This window comes from Phoca vitulina, unplaced genomic scaffold (assembly GCF_004348235.1).
Source record: "Phoca vitulina isolate PV1807 unplaced genomic scaffold, GSC_HSeal_1.0 scaffold87, whole genome shotgun sequence".
Taxonomy (NCBI): domain Eukaryota; kingdom Metazoa; phylum Chordata; class Mammalia; order Carnivora; family Phocidae; genus Phoca; species Phoca vitulina.
Window position 1 is genome coordinate 323902 of NW_022589790.1, and position 25985 is coordinate 349886.

General features: G+C 54.4%; 1 protein-coding gene across 1 annotated transcript in view; it reads left to right on the forward strand.

Annotated features, from left to right (window-relative positions):
* Window positions 1-12363, forward strand: part of FLT4 (fms related receptor tyrosine kinase 4) — a 40952-nt gene extending 28589 nt beyond the window's left edge. The window contains exons 22-30 of the mRNA XM_032395759.1: window positions 176-270; window positions 639-761; window positions 1878-1989; window positions 3309-3408; window positions 3743-3848; window positions 4422-4567; window positions 5542-5662; window positions 6648-6733; window positions 10821-12363. Of these exons, the coding sequence (XP_032251650.1) occupies window positions 176-270; window positions 639-761; window positions 1878-1989; window positions 3309-3408; window positions 3743-3848; window positions 4422-4567; window positions 5542-5662; window positions 6648-6733; window positions 10821-11019 (1088 nt within the window). The 3' untranslated portion in view covers window positions 11020-12363. The remainder of the gene's footprint in view (window positions 1-175; window positions 271-638; window positions 762-1877; window positions 1990-3308; window positions 3409-3742; window positions 3849-4421; window positions 4568-5541; window positions 5663-6647; window positions 6734-10820) is intronic.
* Window positions 12364-25985: the final 13622 nt, after the last annotated feature.

Consider the following 25985-nt stretch of genomic DNA (forward strand, 5'->3'; position numbering starts at 1 on the left):
GCTGAGGGGCAGGCGAGGGGGCCCACACGCTTGTTAGCTAGCACCAGGGGCCTCAGGGGCCCGACCAGGAGGAGGTGAACACATGGTCCCTTTGGGGAAGAGTAGAAGATGGGAGCCATGGAAGAGGCCCCCCCCCCCCCGCCCTCTGCTGAGCCTGTCTTGCTCCTTTGTGCAGCCCAGGACCTGTGGCTGAGCCCGCTGACCATGGAGGACCTTGTCTGCTACAGCTTCCAGGTGGCCCGAGGGATGGAGTTCCTGGCCTCCCGCAAGGTGACTGCCCCAGCAGGCCCCTCAGAGGGGAGGAGGGTGCAGACCACCAGCATACCAAGGCAGGCCCTGTCCTAGGTCGCCCCACAGCAATGCCGGGGTCAGCGCGCGTTTCTCCCACTTTGCAGAGGAGAAAACTGAGACCAGGGTGTGGAAGTGATTTCCTGAGATCTCTAGCTAGTCAGTGACAGAGAGGTGAATGTGGAATCTGTCCCACCCCACAGCCTCCTCCTCCCCATAGTTCCATGAGCCCTCTCCATGGAGAGTCCTGGGGGAGCATAGAAATCGCCCCATGAAAGAGCAAGGCTCAGGCATGGGTGGGCCCCGGGGACCGGTGCTGACCACCCCCTCGCCCCTCCCCGTCCTCCTAGTGCATCCACAGAGACCTGGCCGCTCGGAACATCTTGCTGTCAGAAAGCGATGTGGTGAAGATCTGTGACTTCGGCCTGGCCCGCGACATCTACAAAGACCCTGACTACGTGCGCAAGGGCAGTGTGAGTGCAGGCCACAGAGGGAGGGCGGGATGGGGGCACGGACCTCCCATCCAAGAGCCATCTCTATGGAAGGTCGCAGAGCCCACACTTACAGGGACCTTAGTGGCCCCACCAGGGAGTAGAGACAGGAGCCGACGGGCAGGGACCCTGGTGCTTCATCTGGAGCTTGTGTTGGCCCCCTGCCTTTGTCCATGAGGCAGACGCTGACTGACCCCGCATGCCTGCCCTGCAGGGGCTGGGCATCAGAGGTGGATCCTGCATGGTGCAGTCACAGAAGGGCACGTGGGTGCTGGGGGCAGTGTGCGTCTCATCGGTGGTGCTAAGAGGTGGCCAGGCTGGCACTTGAATGAACACTCAAAGCCAACTGGGGGTTTGTGCCCCAGAGGAGGGAGGAAGAGGCTTGGAGAGGGGGACAATGGGCAGGATGGGTCTAGGATGTGGTGGGCCACCCTGTCAGCCTAGCCACCTTGAGGAAGGCCTTTGCCCTTCACTCTAACTCACGGCTGAGTGGAGGCGGGTGGACGGGAGAGTCAGGTGCACCTTCCAGAAGCCCCCTCTGCAGGCTGTGAGGAAGAAGGAGGGGGTGTGCTGGGCCAGAGGCGGCGGCCAGTCAGGAGGGGCCAGATGCCCTCAGGGCTCCCAGATAGAGGCCCCAGGAGGTAGAGAGACAGATGATGGGGAAGGCACATCATGAGCCCCAGGACGAGCAGTCAGAAGTGATGCCCGGCTTCCAGTGTGGGGACCAAGTGAGCAGCTAAGGTGGGGATGGTGAGGGGGTGCAGGGTCCCGATTCCTCCAGAGGCTAGGTCTGGGGTCTGGGGGAGGAGGGCTTCCAAGTGCCCCCCAAGAGCACACAGGGGAAGAAAGGGGCCCAGACAGACCCAGGAGAGCAGCAGGGCAGAAGCCTTCAAGGAAGACACCAGGCACCTACAGGGTGGGGGCCAACTGTGAGAGTCTTGTGAACGCACAAGGGGCGGATATGGCCCAAGGCCTTTCTTGGGGTGTGGCTCCAGAGTTCTGGGCAGGCTGGGGGTGAGAGAGGGGCTGCCCACATGCTTGGCCTTCTCCCTCTCTTCCCTCCCTCCATGGAGACGTGCTTCCTTCTGCCTCCCCCAGGCCCGGCTGCCCCTGAAGTGGATGGCCCCTGAGAGCATCTTTGACAAGGTGTACACCACGCAGAGTGACGTATGGTCCTTTGGGGTGCTGCTCTGGGAGATCTTCTCCCTGGGTAAGTGCAGGGCAGGCTGTGGGGGAGGGGAGAGGCAGGATCCTAGGCTGCCGGTCATGGCACCTGCCCTTCTGAAGCAGGGGGCCAGATGGCCCAGAGCTCTTGCACCTGCAGCAAGTGGTCCAAGAGCCCTCCACCTCTCCCCTCTGCCTCCACCATGGGCCCCCCTGGTGCCACCTCTGCAGGGTGCTGTGCTCTGGCCTCTGATGGGTGACAGGGCACAGCCTGTGTTTCCCAGGCAGTCCCTGGGATCAGCATAGGTTGCAAGAGGAGAGGCCTCATGGGTCCCCCAGATCTTCACCTCCCTGGATGAGCCCCCTCCTCAACCTGTCACTGGGGAGGCCATTCCTGCCTTCAAGGGCTGGGGAGTGTCCCGGAGGAGATTGGATGCTCACGCACAGGTGTACCTACTTATGAGAGCTCCACGTGGGCCCCTGGGCCCCGCTGGGACCAGGGTGAAGCCCCCACGCTAGGCCGGAGCTGGGCAGTGAGCCAACGGAGAAGCAAAGCACCAAAGATCCACCAGGATGAATGCTGTCACTGCAAACACAAGGGCCTGGAGAGCACAGGGAGGGCAGGGCTGTGTGTGAGCTGGAGGGGAGGGCCCAGCTAATGAAGCGGCTCACTGGGGAAGACAGCAGGCCAGGGTGAGGGGGCAGCCAGGCTCCTGGTCCCCACCCATTGGTGGTGGGCCGGGCGTGGGCAGGGGGAGTCGGGAGGTGCAGCAAAGGGGGGAGGGGAGGTCCGTGCAGCCCCTGCAAGCCGGCCAGGGGGAGGACCCGGACTCTGAGTCCCAGGGGAGCCACTCAGGGCTTGGAGCAAGCGAGAGAGCAGCGTGACTTGTCTTACGAGAATCGCCCTGCTGCGTGCGGCTTGCCCTCGGGGGCCCAGGGGGACCGAGAGGCTCTTTGGGGCTGTTTCGCCTGTGGCCAGGTGCTGCAGGGCTAGGACAAGTTAGGTCCCGGGTGTGTTGGCAGGCAAAACCACGGGATGTAGGAAGGGGTTCGACTGAATGGCCAGGGAGGGTGTCTCTGAAGAGGGGTGATTGTGACAGGCCTGGCTTGATTGGTTCAGTGTGGCTCCCTGACCCTGGTGATCCCCCATGTTTTCATCTATCATCCTCTTTTAACCAAATGAAGAACTATCATTGGGAGACAAAGTGCCTTGGCCACCCCCGCCCCCGGCCCCAACCCTGGCCTGGGAGCAGCAGGACCAGCCCCCTGCCACAGGGGGCCAGGAGAGAGGCAGTTTAGGGGGCTGGGCTGGGCAGCAGGTGCCTGCTCCCCACTCACCCCTACCTCATCCTGTTCTGCCATCAGGGGCCTCCCCCTACCCAGGAGTGCAGATCAACGAGGAGTTCTGCCAGAGGCTGAAAGAGGGCACACGGATGCGAGCCCCAGAGCTGGCCACCACCGCCATGTGAGTTTCCCTGCTGGCTCTGCTGGTGGTGGGGGGTCGGAGGGGGAGGGAGGTGGCCATGGGTGGGGGGTCTTGTACGCAGGCAGGGGGCAGGAATGGGGAGGGGCTGCAGGCACGGGGTTGGGGTAGAGACCTGCAGATGAAGTCTCTTACTCCACCCCTGACCCCCTCACTGGTCCATTGACAGCTCTCCTCCCCCCACCCCCAGGCAGAAGAGACTGGGTGGGCTGGTGGGGGGTTGTGAGGGACCGGGGTTAGGCAGGGGAGCTGGGGTCTGCTGGTGCAGGGTGCAGGCGTGCTCAGACCACAGGCCAGCAGCCAGCTTTACCCACAGACGCAGCGTCATGCTGAGCTGCTGGTCAGGAGACCCCAAAGAGAGGCCTGCGTTCTCAGAGCTGGTGGAGATCCTGGGGGACCTGCTGCAGGGTGGGGGCCGACAGGTAAGTGTACCTCTGTCCTCCCGGTCGGGCCCCCAACCCCAGGGCCCTCAAGCAGCTGACCAGGGCCTGTCTTTGGCCAGGAGGAGCCCCAGGCCGGTCTTCGGGGGGTCTGCAAGGAGCCCCTGTCTCCGGCTGAAGGATGGTGTGTCCCTCCCTCCACCTTCCTCTTTGCGCTTCTGCTTCCTACAGCCCCGCCCCCCGCACCCACCCCTGACTTCTGTCTCCCTCCCCGGGGGGTGCCCGGGGAGGGGGGCGTGCGGGGAGCACAGCCAGCTCAGGTCTGCCCTGGTGCTCTGGGATCTGGAGGAGTGAGCAGGGGCTGCCTGCAGCACTTGGGAGTCCAAGTCTGCCCCCAAAAGAGGGGACCCTGGATTGGGATTGCCCCTGCCGCACCTCCCTCCTTGTAAGTGGGGCACCTGTTGGGAGAATTTGCCAGGCAGGCTCATTTAATCCCCAGAGCACCTTGGAGCACAGAACTTCCCCAGTCAGGAGCCCCAGCTGTCCTGAGCGCGGGGCTGGGGCCGCGGGGGCACGGTGGTCTCTGACCCCCGCGGCCTCTGCCGTTCCTGCCAGGAGGAGGAGGACTGCATGGCCCCCTGTGGCTCTCAGAGCTTGGAGGAGGGCAGCTTCTTGCAAGCATCCACCACGGCCCTGCACGTGGCCGAGGCCGACACCGAGGACAGCCCGCCGAGCCTGCGCCGGCACAGCTTGGCCGCCAGGTCAGCCACCCTTGCCCGGCGGCCGGGATCCCCCGGGGCAGGGAGAAAGCAGCTTGGACGCGGTCTGTTTCATTCCCGCCAGTTATCAAGGACCAGCAAACTACAAGGACTTGAGAGGCCTTTGTACACCAACTGAAAGAGCACAGTGGTTTTTTAAATGACAGTACTGGGTCTGGGGCTCCCTGGAGGGCCTGGCGAGCCTTGGGGCCCCTCCAAGACCATGTAGCCTGTGACTTCGCTTTCCTCCGTGCCCCCTCAGACCTTCCCTCTGCCCTGCAGCCTCCTCTGCTTCGGGCACTCACGGCCCCCGAAAGCCCCTTCCCCAAATTTGAAATTTGGGATCCCGGGAGCAGGGCGGGCCAGCCACTCACCCGTATTCAGGATTTAGAACGTAGCTTAAGTTCCCAGAGTTCTGGACCCGAGGTCTCTTGCCAACAGCTATTTACACTCCGGGAAGACCGTTCACATTCCCAATGGGGTTGCCGAGAGAAGGACTCCAAGACCCGCCACCCCATGTGCCCCAGCGGAGGGGGAGGGCCGGGCTGGGGGACAGGGTGCCCACTAGGCTCCTTCCACCAGCCACCCCAGCGCACACGCAAACATGCACACACAGATGCACACACACGGCCGGGCGCACACAGGCCAGGTGGCGGCTTGCACAGAGGGACCCCTTCTGGGGTGAAGGCCCCCCCCCATCTCACCAGCCCCATGCCACACCCGGGCTGGGTGTGCTCCACTCACCTCCCACACCCTTCCCTGGAGGCGCTCTCCTCTTGCACAGGAGAGGAGACATCCCGGCACCGGGGGGCCAAGCAGTGGATGGCGGCAGCCCCCCCTCCCCCGGGAGGAACTCAGACCAGCACTCAGACCCAGGTCCCATACTCACAGCCCAGGCCTGGGGTCCTTCTGGGAGGAGAGGGGGCAGAAGGAGAGGTGGAGAGAGCTTTCTTCAGCACTCTGTTTTCTCCCCACAGATACTACAACTGTGTGTCCTTTCCGGGGTGCCTGGCCAGAGGGACTCAGACCCAGGGCTCTTCCAGGATGAAGACGTTTGAAGAATTTCCCATGACCCCGACGACCTATAAGGCCTCCGTGGTAAGTGGGGAGCTGGGCTTGTGCACCCCAGGTCAGGCTTTCTCCGCTGGGAGGAGGTATCAGGACCTCCCGAGGCCAGCAGGGGAAACCAGCTCAGGAAGGGGCGCCGCATTGAAATGTCAAGTCCAGATTGCACGTCGGGCATGGTGGGGTCTGTGTGCCCCTGTGATGCCACCATCTCTCAGCTGCTTTCCCCCGTGCCCTCCTCACACACACCGGTCTCCCCTCCACACAGCAGAGAAACCCAATGGAAAGACAGCTTCTCCTTCCAGGTGATTATCTTTGGATTAGCCTGAGTCAGGGCTTCCCTTTGGTGGCCACCAAGCCATGTGGCCAAAGAGAAGGGGATGGTGTCCCTCGAGGAGGAGCCTGGGGTACGGGGTACACGACACAGCGGTGTTCTCAGATCTACTCAAGCAGAGTGGACCTCTCAGGGCACTGGGAGGCTGGAGCCCGTGGGTCCATTTTGCAATAGCACAGACTCATCCTCAGCCTGGAACCTTCCCGCCCCGGCCTCCCTGCAGACGGGCCTGCTCAGCGATCGCTGGCCCCCGGCTCCTGTCCCCCAGGGCAGGTGGAGATGTTGGGGGGACCCCAGCTGTGACAAGAGTGCTGTTCCCCTCCATGTCATGCAAAACGAAAACCATGCCAAGTCATGCACCATCGAAGGGCGACATAGCCCCGCTAAATGTGGGATGTGTCTGCGTGAGGCCCATTTTGTTACCCCATGAGCTGCCAGATTCTTTCGAGAGGCTCCCTGTTTCTCCCTGTGTTCCTGCTCTGCCTGCACCCTGAGCCTCAGTTTCTCCCTCCCTGGCAGGGGTGTGTGACCCTTACCTGCATGCTTCAGCGAGGAACGGACACGTGCTTTCTGCTCAGTTTCCACAGGGCGGGTGTCAGGCCTGCAGAGAGGGTCCGTGCCACGCCGTCCTGGCTGGGGGGTGCCGGGGGGCTGCCTGCAGACGGGCTTGTTCTCTCCGCACAGGATAACCAGACGGACAGTGGGATGGTGCTGGCCTCCGAGGAGTTTGAGCAGCTGGAGGGCAGGTACAGACAAGAAAGCGGGCTCAGGTAAGGCTTCCAGAGCCTCTTTCCCTGCGAGGGGCCGGGACGGGGAAGCTGGGCCTGTGTGTGCCCATCACTGACTCACCTGAAACCTCTCGTGGCTCCCTATTACCTTTTTGGGTGTTTAAAGCAAGCTGCTCTGGGACTCAAGACCTTTGGCCACCTGGGAAGCCCCCTCCCCCATCAGCATCCTGGCCCAGCACACCTGGTGCTGGTCCCCACACTTCCCTTCCACGTTACAGGTGCTCAGAGGCCACCTCTTTGTGAACCGAGTATGATCTCGCATGCCCACTGTGCCTACGCACCCCTCCCACAGCCAGGGGGTGCCACCACCATCCCCAGCCGACCCACCCTCCCCCAACCTCCCATTTAAGCTCCCCTTTGAGCTCCGAGGCCTCAGGAGCCAGACAGATCATGTGACCTGGAGCTGGCTGGTGTCCTTTTTTGATACGAATGCAGTCACAGAGAAATCCTCACATACCTGTACAGAGGGTGACCTCCCTTTGTCCAAGAAGATAGCCACCTCCCCCCAAAAAAGCCCTGAATGTTTAATCTTTTAAGGATATAGATGAAATAGTTAAACGTCTACCTACTGATTCTAGTAGTCAACTTGCACATAGCTGTTTAAATGACAGAACCTATGGGGCGCATGGCTGGCTCAGTCGGTAAAGCATGGGACTCTTGATCTGTGTCTTTGTCGGGAGCCCCTTTTTGGGGTCGTCCGACACAGTTTTCCGGAACGAATCCTGGCCTCTGCCTGTGCTGTTTTTTAATCAATGTGTGATATTGTCACTGAGTTTTTTTTTACCCAAGACCATAAGTATTTATTTGTATCACGTTAGGATAGTTGATGTGATTCTTCACCTTTCTGGTAGGTGTGTTTATGACCTCTGCAGCTGAACCAACTAGCGGTTATTTTCCCAGCAGCCTACAAAAGGTGTGTTTGCTGTGGGTGCTGGTGGTTTGTGGGTCACATACCCAGCTGTACCGTGCATCTTGGCCTCCGTGATCACCCATCGGGTGATCTCCGTTAGTAACCTAGTTTTGGAAAATGAATGCTAATTGCATTATTGGAAATAGTGTCTGGCTAATGTTTCTTTACCCAACAGTATTTTATATCTCAAGAAAAAAAAAGGTAATTCAGTAAGAGGGTGAGCCGGGGGATGGTTGCTACTTAAGTTCTAATCTCCACACGTCTTCATAAAGACAGCCCATGGAGGCAGGCCCCTCAGAGCCCACACCTGTGCCGTAAGCAGGAGAGAGAGACTCAAGTTTATGTGTGAGTAGGAAACCCAGCGCTGGGACCAGCAGAGCCGTGCCTGAGTCACGCGGAAGGAAAGGAAGATGCGGCCCGCCCGGGAGAGAGGAGTATCTCGAGGTCCTTGGAACAAACCAGGGAGATGAGGGAGGAGGCAGAGGTCTGGTGGAGGAGGCTCCAGGGCAAGTCTGAGGCACCAGGGGCAGCCGTCTGGGGAAGGCAGTGCTTCTGAATGGCCAGTGAGCAGGATGCGAGCGCTTAGTGCTGAAGGAAGAAGAAAGTTGCAGAAGATAAGAGTCCTCCAGAAGCAAGAATCCAGAAGACAGATCCACACCCAAGGGAACCATTTATTACAGAAACTGCACCTCACAATAGCAGCAATACAAAGTACTCTTGTCCACACAGGTTCCCTTGGAAACACATCATGACCAGCCACTGAGAGGTGCACCTGCATTCACTTGGCGTATGGAACAGTCTCCAAACAGGTGCAAGGATAGAATGTGCCTTGGATGGCTCTGTGGGGGAGAAGTAGGAGGGGGTCTGTCTGCCCAGTCCTTTCCCGTCTCCTTTGAACCACCGCACAGTGTCCTCACTTTCAGGTCATTCATCCAGCCCTTTCAGCAGCCGCACAGGATGCCACATCCACACCCTGCAGGGTGGCGTCTCCTCCAAGTGTGTAGGCAAGAGGAAGATCTGGAAGCCCTCGGCTTGTGGTAGGTCGGCGTGGCTGTGTGGCAGCAGCTGAGGGGGGGCCCAGCACTCCCAGCAAAGTGACTGGTTGGTTCCTGGTGGCAATACAACACCATAACATGAATGGAGCCTTTGCAAAGAAGGATGCAGTTGAAGGAATTCAAGGTGATGCCAAAGATGTGGGACTAATGCAGCACAGCTAAATGAGGAAGCCTCCAAAGCCACCCACGTCCCAAGCCCCTTCCATAGGAGAACCAGCTATTTCTAGTCCTGGAAATCCCAGCACGAATCATCATGAACAGAAAAAATAAGCATGGGACGCCTGGGTGGCTCAGTCATTAAGCGTCTGCCTTCGGCTCAGGTCATGATCCCAGGTCCTGGGATCAAGCCCCAGCATCGGGCTCCCCACTCAGCGGGAAGCCTGCTTCTCCCTCTGCCCCTCCCGCCCCGCTCATGCTCTCTCTGACAAATAAAATCTTTTAAAAAAATTTAAAAAAATCCATACACTATTCATACAGTTATTATAAGAATAAAAAAATAGAATGAAAACTTTTCAGTAGCTGTCAACACTCAAAAAAAAAAAAAATGAAGCAGAGAAAAGCTGATACACTACTCTGACGTGAATTAAATATATAATTAAACAAGGAGCTGCACCAGGAGTCGGAAATTCAAACATTCAGAATGGAAATGAACAGTGCGAAGGTATCAAATGGTGGCTATGTTCAGGAAAGAAATTGAAATAAAAGACAAATCCCCTCAAAAATCAAGACCAGCGTGGGGGGAGGCCCAAGGATCAATAGATACAATCAATGCTCCCTTACGGGGTAGACATGAAGAGACAAAAGAAAAGAAAACCAAAATAAATAAAAAGGTAAAGAAGACCAGAAACGAAGTTGGCAAGTACACTAGTGCAATATTTGAGTAGAAAAGATCCAGTATATATAAAATTGGAGTCTCCGAGGGAGACGATGCTGGCCATGGAACAAAACTAATATTTTAAAATTGTAAGTCAAGGGACCCTCTCAAATAAAAGAAGAACTGAATCTACATCACAGAAGAGGGCCTGGGAAAACTACCCCAGAGCGGTAGACTTGGCTGCATATCTGAGTTGAACTGTTAGATTTTCAAGGTAAACATTCTGGAATTCAGGCAAAAAGGCTGAGTCATTTATGAAGGAAAGAAAAAAAAAAAAGGTTGGCACCAGGCTGAGCACCATGCACAGCAAAAACAAAATCAGAAGAAATGAAGCAAGGTCTTCAAAAATCTCAAAGAAGGGGGCGCCTGGGGGGCACAGTTGGGTAAGTGTCCGACTCTTGGTTTCGGCTCAGGTTGTGATCTCAGGGTCATGAGCCCCAGCTCCGCACTCAGTGGGAGTCTGCTTGAGGATTCTCTCTCTCCCTCTCCCTCCCTCTGCCTCTCTCCCCGCTGGTGCTCTCTCTCTCAAATAAATAAATAAATAAATAAATATTTTTAAAAAATTTCAAAGAAAGTGAGAGCTAAGTAGGGAGCATCCTAGGGCCGTCAGGGAGGAGGCAGGGGTGGGGGCTGGCACCTCTCTCAGGGTGAGAAGCTCGGTGCTCATTCTGGGAATGATGAAGAGCCGCTGGGGGATCTGTCGGGAGAAGGACGTTCTCTGGCAGAAAGGATCTCTGAAGCAGCGTTGGGAGAAGAGGGACGGGCCAGGAGAGTGCAGAGCGTCAGAGTTGGGCGCTCACTCTGGACCGGGGCAGGGCATGCAGAGAGGGGCTCGGGCCCATTCTGGAGTCAGCACAGACAAGACTTCTGGATGGACTGGATGTGAGGGGTTTGGGGAAAGGGAAGAGCAAGGATGACGCCCAGGGCCCTGAGCCACGGAGTCGGTGCGTTTACAGAGATGGGTGAATCTGGGAGAGAAACAGGTCTGGGGGCACGAGGTGGGCATTCTCCGTCGTCCCACGTGCCCAGGCTGGGGACAGAGAAAGCTCCAGGGTTTGCCAACGCTCACGTCAGTCCGGTTCACTGTGCGAGTCAGGTCTGTGTCTCCGAGGGCTCTGAGCTCGCTTGGAGCTCCGGTGGTGTCTTTGGTGACTCCAACCAGACCCCGACTGGGGTCCTGTGCCTCTTCTCTTCTTGTCTTACTGACCATCACCTTCCCTGTCTCGGCAGCTGTAAAGGACCAGGCCGGAACATGGACGTGACCAGGGCGCACCCTGACACCCAAGGGCGGCGGCGGCGGCCGGACCGGGGGGCACGGGGAGGGCAGGTGTTCTACAACAGCGAGTACGGGGAGCTGGTGGGGCCGCAGGATGAGGGCGACTGCCCCCCGCCCGCCCGAGCACCCTTCTTCACAGATGACAGTTACTGAAGCAGCCCTGGGCAAGGCCCCCGAGGCCCCGGGTCTGACAGCTGGTGGGGGCCGTGCCTAGAGGCGAGCAGAGGGCTGGGTACTCCTCTCCCTCAGCTTGGTCAGCATGTGTTTCCTCCTCCCTAGTTAGGAAGAGCAAGACCCAGGCTCCAGGGCTCCCCCAGACTCCATCACCACACCTGCCCCCCCAGGCCACCCTGCGGATCCCCCAGGGCCTTCTTCCCTCGAGATTCAGATTCCATTCAGCCCCATACCCACGGGGCCAGTCTGGATTGCCTCCTCCCACCATGGTGGGTGGGGGCATGATCCCCATTTTCTGAGGAGGACTCTGAGGGTCTGAGAGTCATAGTGATGGACGTGAAGCCAGACTTGAGCTTCGGTCCCCAGATCCCACCCCACTGTCCCCACTCATTCCCGTGGGAATGGCTTTCTTGGCTCTCCAAGGCTGAGAGAGGGCACCATATTTCCATCTCAAACGACAGATAAGGAGTTGGGGGGGATGGGGTGTCCTCTCCAGAGCCCGGCCAAACAGCTCACCCTCCCAGGGGCCGTGGTCTCTGCTGGGCCAGGCGTCACAGTGTACCTACCCCTGGGTGTTGACAACTATTCAACAGATGCATTTTCATTAGAACTTCAGAGACTCTTGGAGCTGCTGTGAAGAATTCACTTTTCAAGACGTTAATCTGAGGGGAGCCCAGGGAAGGTCTTTCTGAATCTAGATGATTCTCGCCTCTGACCCCCAGGCAGGTGCCGACATAGCACAGGCCACTGTGGCCCCACCTGCCTGGCCCAAAACTGGAAGAAGCAGCTAATGGTCCAGAACAGCCCAGTTTGAGAAATGGCCGGTTCTTCCCTCAGAGGCTGGGATCTGCCACCCAAGGCCCCTTCCAAGCTGTGAATGGCCTTTTGAGAAGCAAACACCACGGGACCCACTGAGGAAGGTCTTCGGTGCTGGCCCAGAGGAGCCACCACGTGTGCCAGGAGGCTGTCAGCAGATGTTCTGGTGGCCCCAGGGGGCCCCTGTGTTCATCCCCCCCGGTCTGTGCCTGATGTCGGCGCCCCGGCAGATCAAGCCTCTGGTCTCCCAGGAGAGTGGGCAAGAGCCCCCTGGAGGCTGGAGCTGTTCTGCCCAGGGCCCCCCATTCCAGCACCCACTGCCCAGCCACCCCTACCCCCAGCCGGAGAGAGACCCTTCTCCAGTTCGCACCGTGGAGATGGACATCCCACCCCCACCCCACGAGACGCTTGCAGGACAGGCGGCCGTGCAGCGAGCAGGGGCTTGCCCGGCAGAACAGCCCCTCCCCCCACCGCCCCTTGTGTAGTGTGCCTTTAAGATACGTCGAACACACGTGTCTCTGCAATCCTCGCTGTCCCCAGTGGCCCTCCTCCTCTGATGTCACCTGACTGGGAGACATAGTTCTCAGGTTTAGCTGGTGGAAGTCCAGAGGCTGTTCTCACCCAGAGGACCAAGGCCCATGATGCAGGTGCAGGGGCGCCCCCCCCCAGGTCCCGCCCTACATGCATACCACCTGTTTACGTCCCCTCCCCCCCGTCACATGACTGCACCCGCTAAAATGTACTGGGAAGAAAACCCACCACAGCCTTGTAGACCATGTGTTCTGAAAAGATCTAAAATATTTAACAAACGATAATAATAAATTTGATGCCAGTCTTTGAGTTACAATGAATGGGTTCTCAGCTAAGTCCCGGCTCTCTGTGAATATTGGATTCCGGCGTCCTCCCACGGGATCGTCAGCCCCACCAGGCCACTGGGCAGGCCGCGCCAAGGACCAGACCGCAGAGGCCTGGGCTCTGGGTCCTCCCCGCCCCCCCAGCCAGTTGTGCAGTCCCCCAAGGCCACCAGCAGAGGGCGCTCGGGAAGCACCAGGCGGCCGGGCTCCTCTCCCCATGCCAGGAAGCGCCCAGCCTGGGAGCTGCAAACCTGTCCTGATGTCTGCTTTATGGTAAAGTGACAAGGCTCTCTGTCCCCGTCTCCTAGAGCCAAATGCTGCCTCCGGCCCTGATTATCAGTGACGCAGGGGCCTGTTTCCCCGGGCCCAGCAGGTGCCTTCGACCACCCCCATCCACACCCAGGGGGACAGGCCCAGGGGGTGCAGCGAGCACCCAGGTCACCTCGCTGGTTAAGTGTGTGTCTGGACTCCGAGATCAGGGAGGTCTGAGCTGGGACTCCAGCTTCATCACCCCCGGGGAGATGCGCTCCAGCCAGGCAGGTGTGGCAGGGCCCTCCACAAGCCCTGCCCTGCGACGTTTGTGTGATTTCCCTTTACACGTGAGTGGACGGCATAGGGGTGGCTGCAGATTGGGACGTGACATTGGCCATAGGGATGTGGCCCAGCAGCAGCCTCAGGGGTTCGCGGGGCGGGGGGAGAGACCTGGCTTTGGGCTGGGCCCAGGGAACACCTCACCCAGGGGAGCAGATAGGATGGAGCCCAGCGAAGGTCAGGAGCCAGAGGCCATCCTGTGTCCAGGCCTCTCCCAGGCTGGGGAGACTTCTGGGTGCCTGCACCCCTCCTCGGGCTGTGATGCCCACTGTCCTGGCCTCATTTTCGACACCAGTGGGAAGAGCCCCTCCCCACAAAGGCAGCTGGCAATGATGGGCTTGTTGTTTTTATTTCTATAATAAATCTAAATGTGAATACAGAAAAGACACACACCCCCTTTAGGTTTGGACATTTTAACTCTACAATTTCATCAGTTGGATGTAGCCACTTTCCCTGGATAGATACCCCAACCCAGGTGTCAGCCATCAGGCTGCCTGCCCGGCTGCCCAGCCCAAAGCACGGCCACACGCGGTTCCGGGCAGGGCTGTGCTCACACTTCTGGGCTCTTCTGGTCCTACCTGGGCTGGACGCCCAGGGCCGCACTCACTGTCCCAAGGTCCCAGCCCTGTGTCACTCCCCAGAGCACCAAGGTCTCCAGGTGTGAATGGGAACTCAGCCAGCAAGGGGTCCCTCGGCCCACCTCCCCCTCTGCCCCAGCCCCAACCCCATACACCGTCTCTCGGGGGCATCAGGTCAAGGGCACACTGGAGTGTCCCTTGATGCTATTGATTCCATCCTGACATCACCCCTGCAGGCCAAGGGGCCCACACCGCGGAGCCACACACAGCAGAGTCCCAGTCCTCACCAAATTCACAGGTCAGAAGGAAGGAGGGGCCGGGGGGTGGGGAGGTGAGGAGGAAAGGCCCCATCCCATCAGGCCTGGGAGCCCAAAATTAGGAGGCGGTTTCTTATTTTAAGGCAAGAGCAAAGTTTTGAGGAAGGGGTGATGTGCTCTGACTTACATTTAGGTTCTTGAAGGAGCAGAGTTGGCCCTCCGGGAGCAGGGCAAGGCGTGCGTGGGGAGAGGCTGGGCTGCCCCAGGGTGGTCTCTGAGCAGGAGAAGAAGATGGCTCTGGGAGACACAGGAGCAGAGAGGAGCTCAGCTGTGAGCTGGGTCCTTATCCAGGTTGGATATGCAGGAAAAAAAAAAAATGCTTTTTCCTCTGTGATCTTTTACAAAAGTGGGTGCCCAGACCTGCTGCACCCCCATCGCCTGAGGCCCAGGGGCAGGCCTGGAGGATAGGGGCAGGACGGAACACAGACCCAGACCCACATCCGAGGGTCTTCCTGGCTTCCTCAGGCTTGGGAAGGTGCCGAAGCCCAGAAGAGAGAAGAAAAAGGTTCGACACGGCCAGGAGAGCTGGTTCTAGGAACAACCAGGCAGGCTCATGGGAAGCCAGGAACAGGTCTACTCCGACCACCACGGGCCAGAAGGGGGCATGCAGGAGGGGGTGGGTACTTTAAAGGTAAAGAAGTGCAGGAAGGGGACACCGCCAGGAAGCGGGGCTGCCAGGAACCTGCGGATTGCCTGCCTCCCCCTCCTCTGGCTTCACTCTAGTCTTTCCAGGCCGTCAGTTTTCTGTCTGCACGGCGGAAGGCGTCCCCAGCTCAGGTCCCAAGGTCTATGCACGCTGATCACTCGGGTCAAGGCCAGCACCTCGGGGGCTCCAGTGCAGAATCCTGGGTGGCGCCCCGGCTCGCGGGGGTCCCCGCCTGGGTCGGTGAGATTCTCTCCAGTCAGCTGGGGCTGGGCTCAGCCCCCTTGTCGAAACAGGGTAGCTGCCTCGGTGCAGAGGCCGACTGGGGGGCAGACAGGCCAGCAAAGCAAACATGACCAGGCGACCATTCTCAGCTCTCCTCGCACAAAGAACAGGACCCTCCCCTCTTCGGTTAGCCTCCCCTCTGTGTGGCCCTCTTCAGGATGCCACGGTCAAAAACGACACAAGAAGATGATCCTCATCTGGACCGGGCTTGGGGTGTTGGCAGGGGTCCGGGGATCACCTGCCCCTGTGCACCCCACACTGACAGTGAAGCAGGGAGCATGGGTTGGACTTGATCAACACCCTGGAACCTGGAGTGAGTGTCAGGGGCAGAGCCGGGCGCGGAGCTGGGCCCCAGTGCCTGCCCACCGCACACCAGGCTACATGGGCTCAGGCAATGCCGGGGTGCATGGGCAGCCTCACTGCGAGGGTGGGGTGCAGAGCAGTAGGTGATCCTCCGCACACCCCACCCCGGTCCAGATGAGCAATGTTTTCCTGCATCATTTTTGGCAGTGACCTTATGAAGAGGGCTCACGGTTTCTGTGACCCTGCACTAAATTGTCTCCAGTTACTTCCATTAAAGGCCGATGGCTTCTGCGCCAGGTGCAGGAGGCCCAGAGCTGAGGGCCGGTGAGGCACTCAAAAAGGTTTTCATTTTAGTGTCTCTTTAAATAAAAAAATGTAATATGATGATAAAGAATATGTATAATAATGGATCCAGCCTGAATTCAACAATGCAGTCATGAAATATATATATATTTTTTAAATTTATGGAAGAAGACATCCACCCTCCAAGGCAAAAGTACTGAGGGCCCCACAAAAGGCACACTGCAGGCCTGCCCCCTCTTAGAAGTAATCGTCATGGACGTTGTCACAGGCACTTTTGTTGGCTGGTTATGTCTGTAGGATTAACTTCTAGAATTAGATTTGCACACAGGGAGATTAACGAGATGGGGGCTTGACCCCTGAGGCCTCTCAAACCCCACGAGGGATTTCTGTTGTCTACAGAACTTCGTAAACCCTGGCAATTTCCACCCCCCTGCCCCAAGTATTCTCTCATCTGCTATCAATAAACCACTAAACTTTTCAAAACAATTTTAGTCATTCCTTGTCTGAGAAAACATGGGGCTTGCTTTCTCCGTGCTTGCCTTGACAATGGTCATTAAAAATGAGAAGGTTAGTGCCCATCAGTGAGAGACCAGGAGAACCAAGCTGGTAGGAAGACACCTTTTCAAACGTAAACCTTGTGATTTCCCATTAAGCACATGCATTGATTTTGCTCTCTCCCAAGTTTCTACTAAAAATGGACTAATAATAATTGTTTCAAGTTGTAAACCCACAAAGGCAGAGAAAACTGGCCAGAAAACAACAATGATAAAACAAGCCAAAAAATTCTTAAATGATAAAAAGTGGATAAACTGGATACCCACATGCAAAAGAATGCAGTTGAACCCCTACTTCACACCATAGACAACAACTAACTCAAAATTGATCAATAACCCAACTATAATAGCAAAAAACATAAAACTCCTAGAAGAAAATATCAGGGTAAATCTTCACGACCAAAGCTTGGCTTTGGCAATGGATTTTTAGATATGACAACAAAGGCACAAGCAAGAAAAGAAAACATATGTAAATTGGACTTCACCAAATTAAAAACATTTGTGCATCAAAGAACACTATCAAGAAAGTGGGAAAAAAGAACCTACAGAATGGGAGAAAATGTTTGCAAACCATTTGTCTGATAAGGGTCTAGTATGCAGAATATATAAAGAACTCTTACAACTCACAACAAAGAAAAAGAACCCAACTTAAAAATGGGCAAAGGACTTGAGTAGAAATACCATCAGTCATTAGGGAAATGCAGATCAAAAACATAATTAAGGTACAATTTCACATGCACTAGGATGGCTAGAATAGGGGAAAAAAAACCCCAGAAAACGTGTTGGTAAGGATGTGGAAAAAATGGAAACCTCATATAAAATAGTAGAAACAGTTTAGGGTTCCCTCAATAGGTTAAACATAGAATAACCATATGATCCAACAATTCCATTCCTGGGTATCTACCGGAAGAATTGAAAGCAGGTACTCAAATAATTACTTGTATACACATGTTCATGACAGCACTATTCACAATAACCAAAAGGTGGAAACAGCTCCCATCAGTGGATAAGTGGGTAAGCAGGTGGTGGTCTGTACATACAATAGAATAGTTGGCCATGAGAAGGAATCGACACCTGCCACAACATGGATGAACCTCAAAACATGCTCAGTGAAAGAAGCCAGACACAAAAAGTCATGTGTGGTATGATTACATTTATATGAGACAACGAGAAAAATCAAATTCATAGAGACAGACCACAGATTGAAACTTTGGCAGGAGCCGGGGAGGAGGCAGGAATGGGGAGGGACTGCTTAATGGGTATGGGGTTTCCTTTTGGGGTGATAAAAATGTCTTGGAACTAGATGGTTATGGTTGCTCAACATTGTTCACCTTGAAATGGTTAATTTTATGTTATGTGAATCTCAATAATATTTTTTTGACTTTATCAGACAAACAATAGAATAATCATTTCCGGGGGTGGGGTGGTAGGTGGTGGGATTGGCAGTGCCAAGGAAGGGGAACCCCACAGTCTGTGTGGGCACTGCCCCACATAGGGCTCAGAACGGGGAGGCTGGGCAAGGGATGGAAACGGGCTGTCTGGTTGACAGTCTTATGAGCAGAGCAGCTGAAACCCCGGGCCCCCCCAACCCCACACAACCAGTGACCACCCCAGCCCCATCCTGGCTGGAGGCTGCAGTTGACTTTGATCCTCCAGGGAAACACACAACCCAGGAGGAGGTAATTTCCAGGACAAAATTCTCAGGATGGGGCAGCCACTGGGGCCCCCTCGCTAGAATGGAGCAGGAGGACAGAGGACTTGTCAGGGGTGTCTCTGTAAATGTCCACATCCCAGAGAGGATCCTAGTGATGCCTTCTATTGGAAAATTTGGGAAGAATCAGCAAAAGCACTAGGCAAAACTTAGCAAATAAAAGTATGAGGCACTTGTGTTTGATATCAGGAAAAAAAAATTACAAAAATAAACGTTAAACGTGACCTCATGAACTACTTTTATTGCTCTCTCTTTTCTCAGATGTAATGAATATTTGTGGGGGCACTTGCCATGGGCACCAGAAGCAAAGATGAGAGCCCATCTGGGGACAGTGACCGTGGCTTGGCTCTGGCCAAGAAGGTCAAGAAGGTTCAGATCTCATGTACCCAGGCTCCATCGTGATTCAGGGTCAACTTTTTTAACCGTCTTCTCTGGTTGGGCCCTGGTCCTCCTTGAGTGCATTTGAGGTCAAGCTCAAGGAAAAGCCATCTGTCCCTGTCCCCCAGTGTTACGATTGCAGTGCCATTAGAGGGATCCTGGCCAAGAGCCCAAGGAATTCTGCCTTGCTTCCACCATCCCTTTGGGACCCCCAAGGGAGTAATGGCAGAGAAGAACAAGACACCAGAGTACTTTGGGCCCTGAACCACAGAGGCCTGAAGGCTGGGCCAGATGCTTCCCTGGCCCGTACCTGTGATAGAGGAGAGCCGAGGGGCAGAGAGGACCAGCACCGGCTGACCCACAGCCACTTGGACAAAAGAGGAAGAGCAGTGGGCTCACCAATGAGCAGGACCCCTCAACCATGCAGGGCGTGAACCAGCTGGCTGGAGCCTTTGTTGCTGGGGGCAGCGGTGGGCTGAGGGCAAGCAGAGGCCTCGAGGAAATGTGGTCCATCCCGTTCTTTCTTCTGTAAACGCACACTAACAGCTAAAGGCGTGGGTGACCAGGCGTGGAGAGGCTCCGGACCTCCTGAGCCCTGCTGTCAACGACAGGTCCAGTGCTCCCTGGCATCCTGAGCACTGCTACCAACAAACAGCCCCCGGAACTGTGAAATGGGTGAGTAAGGAGGTCGACTCTGAGCACCACTCCCCCAGCATCCGGCCCTGTCCCAGTTGTGATCCGGAACTACGTCCCACTGTGCTGTTCAGGCTGTGCATCCAGGGTGCACCCTGACCGCCAGCAGCCACGGGGTCTGGGTGAAGCCAGCGATGCCGGCACGTGCTGAGTTTGACCGAGAGGAGAGCGGCCCCGCCCGTCTTTCCCACAACCAAATGTTAGTTGAAAGTCACGGCTCAAGTCCCCACGGAGAATGGAGCCTGACCCCAGCCCTCCTCCATCTCTCCCCGTGGTTCTCCCGCTGAGATTCCCCACGCCCACCCCCAAGGCTCCGGTGGGTCTGGGGTCCTTTGGCTGAGGCTGCACCTGAGCGGTTGGGCGACCCTGGGGCCCTGCAGGCTTCCTCCCAACCCCAAGCTGGGAGGAGCCACACCTACTCTTTCGAGATCCACGCGTCCAGGTCTCAAAGGAACAAGAGGCCTCTGAGAACGTTCCAGCGGCACCACCCACCCCACCCCGACAGACACACAATCCTCAGCTGCCTCAGCTTCTCCTCAAAGTATGTGACCTCACGCAAGTGCATGACTTCACAGAGAAACAAACCCTTCCGACCTTCCCCCCCGGCCCCAGCTCCCTCAGCCTGTGGTAGGAGGAGGTAATCCCACCTGCCCGCCCAGGCTTTGCAGGGAGGGGGCTGGCCAGAGAAAGTGTCCATTTGGTGAATGTTCCCTGGAGAGGACGAGGCTCAGGGCACCATGGGCACGGCCCAGGGCGAGCTGCCCTTCCCACCCTGCTGCCCCTTTAACCCCGTCCTGCTTTCATCAGGTCTCGTCCCAGCATCCCTTCGGAAAAAATCCCTCAAGGGTCAAGTTTTACATGTTGAAATGCATTTCCTATTGAAATTACTTCCACAATGATCAACAGAACATACATTTATAATGCAAAATGCAAAAGCCCCCCCCCCGCAAACAGTCAGGGGAAAGTGTAAGAACTGCGTGAAGACCACACAAATGTGCACGCGCTGATCACGGCTACTACTGAGCCCCATGCTGTCTGCAGGCAGGAGGGTGCAAAGCACCTGCACAGGTGGATCAGGCCATGGGGGCTCAGGAGTGGCTGGACACCCACTGGGCTGCAAAGGTCAAGACCCCCTCATAACCAAAGTGGGGGTATTCCGGGACACTCCCTGAAAACTCAGATCTTCCCACTGATGAGCCTAAATGCCACGGGGCTGAATATGTTTTCTTATCCTCCGCTGTCTGAAGTGACCGACGTGTGAGGACTTTTAAAGAAACTTTTGGCATGGAGACTGATTGCAAAGATGGAAGCATGTGCCGGGTCCTTCTGTTCTCACTGGCAGCTGCCTGTGGCCCACCAGGGAGGTGCCCAGGAGCAAGGCCTAACCCGGGGGGAGGGGATTGCTGCTTGCAGTTTCTTCTCTGCCTCTCCAGGGCCTGGGAAGCCAGGAGGACCCCCACTGCATGCCATTTCCATGGTCACACATCTGCCCCTTCCTCACCCTGGCCCACAGCACAGCTGGAGGGCCAGATGGGGTCAGAACAGAGAGCTCTCTGCAAAGGCCAAGGCCTGGGTGAGCCTCGTGCCCACAGAGCGCAGCCTGCATTCCGGCTCTCGCTGAAGCGCCCAGCCCTCGTGCCCGGGGGCCCTGCCAACAGGAAGTCCCTGAGACCCAGGCAGGGTAGGGGGACACAGGTTTCCCAGCGCCCACCAGCCCGAGCAGGAAGTTGGCCAGGGCTCCACTAGCTGAGCAAACAGCACATTTCTCAGGAGGATGTGGTGGGTGAGGCCCCAGCCCGGGCGAGGGGAGAGCCCAGGGTACATGACACCCACAGCAGAGCCTGTCTCTGTTCCCAGGAGCAGCCACGGAGCCGGTCCACCCTGAAGCTCACCGCTGCCTTCCTGGCGCTCTGTGTGGCTCTGCTCAGCCACCCCAGCGAGTGCCTGCAGGCCTCAGTTCCCAGCTCCTTGCCACGGGGCCCCAGCGGTGGCTCTGCTCGTCCCCTGGCCCCAAAGGTGGCCGGTCCTGACCCTGTCGCCTCTGCCTTGGGCACCAGGCCACTCCTCTGCTTACTACCCCCTAGGGCTCCCCGTCCCTCTGGGCAGGAAGTCCGGCTCCTTCCTGGGGCCTTCAAGGCCCTCTGGGGGCTGCCCTGCCCGGGGCCCTCAGGCTTCCTCTCATGTCCCTACCGGCCCTGGTTTCTCCTTTTTACCCAACTCCAGGGTGGGCTAGTGCCAGGGCTGACCCCGGTCTGGAACGACCTATCTGCTTTCTGCTTCATCCTTCAAGGCACAGCCCAGGTGTCCCCTCCTCCGAGAAGCCTGCCTGGGCTGCCGCTCAGAGCTTTCCCCTCCTCCCTCCATGCTGGGGCCGCCTCGTGTGTGCCTCTGTCCAGCCACCTGCTTGCTGGGCCACGGCGATCTGTCGATGTGGGTGCCTCTCCCAACCAGCTGGGACGCCCAGCTCAGACTGGGCAGCTGTGGGCAAAGGGGGGAGTGGGGGGTGAGGGGTGCATGGCACCTCCTGGAGGAGCCAGGCCCTTAGCAGGTCTCCACGGAGCACCAGTCCCGATGGCGCGGTTCTTGTGTTTGCAGCCGCCGCTTTCTTCGTGAACTCCACGGCCAAGCCTGTGGCCTCTGCTCTGAATGCCCTCAACCCTGCTGCAGAGGCCAGGGCAGGGGCCAGGGTCCAGCCCTTCCTCGGAGGCTTCAACCTCCTGAAGTTTATGCTGAGCATGCTGGGGATCCCGGTGGAGCATCTGGTGGAGGGCTCCAGGAAGTGTGTGGCCGAGCTGGGCCCTGAGGCCGTGGAGGCACTGCTGGTGATGTGGGCACCCTGGGCACTCCCTGTGAGGGCGGCCTTCCCGAGCCCCCCACACAATGGAAACACCCCACTCCTCAAAATGCTACGAAGGTGTCCCGGCCCCATGTCAGGGAAAGCTCATGGCCCATCCCCAAGAGAAGCAGGATGGCCTTGGGTGGGAACCGGGTTGACCCCATGTGAAAGGCAGGGAGGCTGCAGAGGGCCCCTGGGGGTAAGGTGTGACCCCTCCAGGAACTCTGCCCTGAGTCCCCTCAGGTGCTCGGTGGCAGTGGGCTGGAGGAGAGCACAAACCTGGCTTCTCCTTTGCAGGGGGCCCTGATGTACCTTGGCTGAGCGGAGGCTGGAGTATCCCTGCCCGGGGACAAGATGGTGCCATCTGCAGGCTGGGGACCTGCCACCCAGCCCTGACCACCCAAGTCCTTCCCCTGCTCTCCCAATAAACATGGGATAACAGCAGCTTTGGGGCTGATTTCTTCTTGCCTTGATTCCAATCCCCTCCTAGCCCTGCTGCTTCCTGCCTCTGGAGCCTCCGAAGCAAACACTGGAGGGGGAATCCCAGCACTTAGTAGAAGAGGGAGACTGTGAGTAACATTTGAAGCCCCGAGGCTAACTCCATCGGTTTCCTCCCTGCTATAGATTCCTGCGAAAAGCCCAACCATCATTCCCCAGGTAAAGAGGGAATATGGTGGAAAGCTAGATTTCCTTAAATATCTTATTTTGCCCATTTGACTTGGTAACTATGTAAATATTTTACATGATTCTAAAAGACCAATTTTTTTTTAAAAAAAAACTTCTAAAAGTTGAGATAATAAAAAATGAGAAACGAACCTAATTTTGTTTCCAGTGGTGGTAGAATCGCCAAAGAGTAACTCTTCCAGGGCACCTGGCTGGCTCAGTTGGAAAAGCATGTGACTCTTGATCTCAGGGTCGCGAGTTCAAGTCCCACAGTGAAGGTGGAGATTAGTAAAAAAAAATAAAATAAATAGACTTAAAAAAAAAAAGAGTAACTATTCCAAAAAACATGAAAATATAGTAATTTAACTCTATATTCTGGGAGGGGGTGGGTAACATCCCAAGGATTAGAAGAACTGTAAAAACCATCACACTTTTCTTGGTGGTGGTGGTGCCATACTGAGGCCGCTCTCTGTATATTCTGCAGAATATTTCCATGTAAATCCATTACACCCGTCAGATGGCCAAACTCAAATGAGTAATTACATCAGTGTCATTGAAACCTGAGATGCCTGGCAAAGTAGAAAGGAGGTGCTGACATAAGATTAATTAAGGTTTCATAAAAACTTTAGAACTCAAAATTCTAACAAAAAGTACAATTATAATTGTTTGGTGTATTTTATCTGTAAAGGGAAAAAACTCTCTTATCTCCATCCCCTGAAAGTTTCTAGAAACTGACCAATCCAGGAGCAAGGAGAATCCTTGTATCCAGACTGTGGCCTCCAGGTACCATTTCTCACTGAAGGAACCAGGAGTCTTCGGAGAAATGGCTGGTTCCAGATACAGAGCAGGAAATATAAAAGATGAACCTCGAACATCTTTTTATACCGGAATAGAAGCTGCTAAAGACTACCAGGATTGTGCCAAAAAGACACGGGGACCAGTCTGAGTAAGTCACTGGCCAAGGATGAGGTAATTTGATCATCAGTAATGGTAGTAAGTGGAATGGATGACACTCATCAAATATGCTTATTCTCTCAGTTTTTGATACAGACGGAAAAAATAGACTGTTTGGTAACCTTTGGAGGACACAAGAAAATCAATTCATTATTCTGAAAACTGGGGCACTGGGTGGCTCAGTTGTTAAGTGTCTGCCTTTGGCTCAGGTCATGATCCCAGGGTCCTGGTATCAAGTCCCACATCCGGCTCCCTGTTCAGAGGGGAGCCTGCTTCTCCCTCTCCCTCTGCCTGCCACTCCCCCTGCTTGTGCTCTCTCTCTGTCAAATAAATAAATAAAATCTTTTAAAAATCATTATTTTGAAAACTGAAAAATATTTCAAAGTACAAAGTTAAAAACATTAAAAAATTAAAAGACAACTGAGGAAAGATATGCAATACACATTAACCAATAAAGGGTAAGTACCCTGAGTACATAAAGAATCATGAATTAACCAGAAAAGGACAAAATCCTCAACAGACATAAAATCATAAAAGGAACTCGAAATAGCAAAAAAATATGCCATTAATAAGGGAAATACAAACAGAAATCATGATGGGTTACCATTATACCCATCAGATTGCCAAAAACTAAGTCAGACAAAAGCGAGCATTGGCAAAGTTGGGGAACAATGGCAAAATCTTATAAACTTCTGGTGGGACAGTAAGCAGAAATACTTTGGACAGGAGTAAGCATATCTAGTAAAGTCAAACACACGCGTGCCCCAACACCTAGCAATTCCAACCCTCAAGATTATACTCCAGAGAAGCTCATAGACAGTGGCACCTACCAGAATGTTCAGAGCAGAACGGTTTGTAAGGGTTGGGGGACGAGGAAGAAAACTAGAAACGACTCAAAGATACTTGCAGGGAAGGGTAGAGTTTGGAATGTTCATACAATGCAATATCACAATGCAGCTTACAACTACATGCATTAACATGAGTGAATCTCAAATAATTCAAGTCCCAGAAGAAATCATACAAAATGATATCGTTTGTTTTTTTGAGATAATTTATATACTATAAAATTTACCCTTTTAAAGTATATAATTTAGAGGTTTTTATCCAATCCAATTTCCAATTTCATAACACTCCTATCCAATTTCATAACATTTTTATCACTCCAAAGAGAAACTCAGGTCTTCTTTGGAGAATGTCTATTCAAATTCTTTACCCACTTTTAAACTGGGCTATTTCTTCATTGTTGAGTTGTAATAGTTCTTTATATATTCTGGACTAGACTCATCAGATACATGGTTTACAAATATTTTCTCCCATTCTGTGGGCTGTGGTTCCACTTTCTTTTCCTTTGAAGCACAGAAGTTTTTAATTCTTTTTTTTTTTTTTTTTTTTTTTTTAATTTTTTTTATTGTTATGTTAACAGAAGTTTTTAATTCTGATGAAATCTAATTTATCTCTTTTCCTCCCTTTGGTTGCTTGCACTTTAAGATGTCTTATCTAAGAAACTATTACTCAACCCAAGGTCATGAAGATTTATACCAACGTTTTTTCCTAAGGGATTTTTGTTTTAGCTCTTACATTTAAATTTTTTTTTTTTTAATTCCTTTTACTTATTGTACATGGTGTGAGACTGAGGTCCAACTTCATTCTTTTGCTTGTGGATATTCAGCTGTCCAGCCCCACTTGTTGAAGACACTATTCCTTCCCCTAATAAGGTGTCTTGGTTACCTGTGTCTCAAATCAATTGACCATAAATGTAAGGGTTTATTTCTGGTCTCTCAATTCAATTCCATTGATCCATCTATGCTATCCTTAGGCCAATACCAGACTTCTTGATTACTGAAGCTTTGTAATACATTTTGAACTCAGGAAGTTTAAGTCTTCCAACTTTGTTCTTTTTCAATATCGTTTGGCTCTTTGGAGTTCCTTGGATTTGCATGAATTTTAAGATCAGCTTGTCAATTTCTCCAACAAACAAAAAGCCAGCTGGAACTATGATAGGACTACAATTGAATTTATAGATCAATTTGGGGAGTATCACCATCTTAATAGTATTAGGTGTTTCAGTCCATGAACATGAAAAGTTTTAACACTTATTTAGGTCTTCTTTCAATGTTTTATAATTTTCAGTGTACAAGTCTTCCACTTCTTTCATTAAATTTCTTAAGTACTCTATTATTATTGTAATGCAATTGCTTTAATTTTTTTATTTGTTCTTTGCTAGTGAATAGAAATACAATGATTTTTGTATATTGATCTTGTTTCTAATAACTTTACTGAATTCATTTATTAGTTGTAATAGGTTTTTGGTGTGTGGATTACTTGGGGTTTTCTATGTACAAGATCATGTCATCTGCAAATATAGATTTACTTATTCCTCTCTGATCTTATTACTTTTTATTTCATTTTCAAGCCTTATTTCCCTGGCTAGAACTTCTGGTACAATGTTGAAGAGAAGTGATGAGT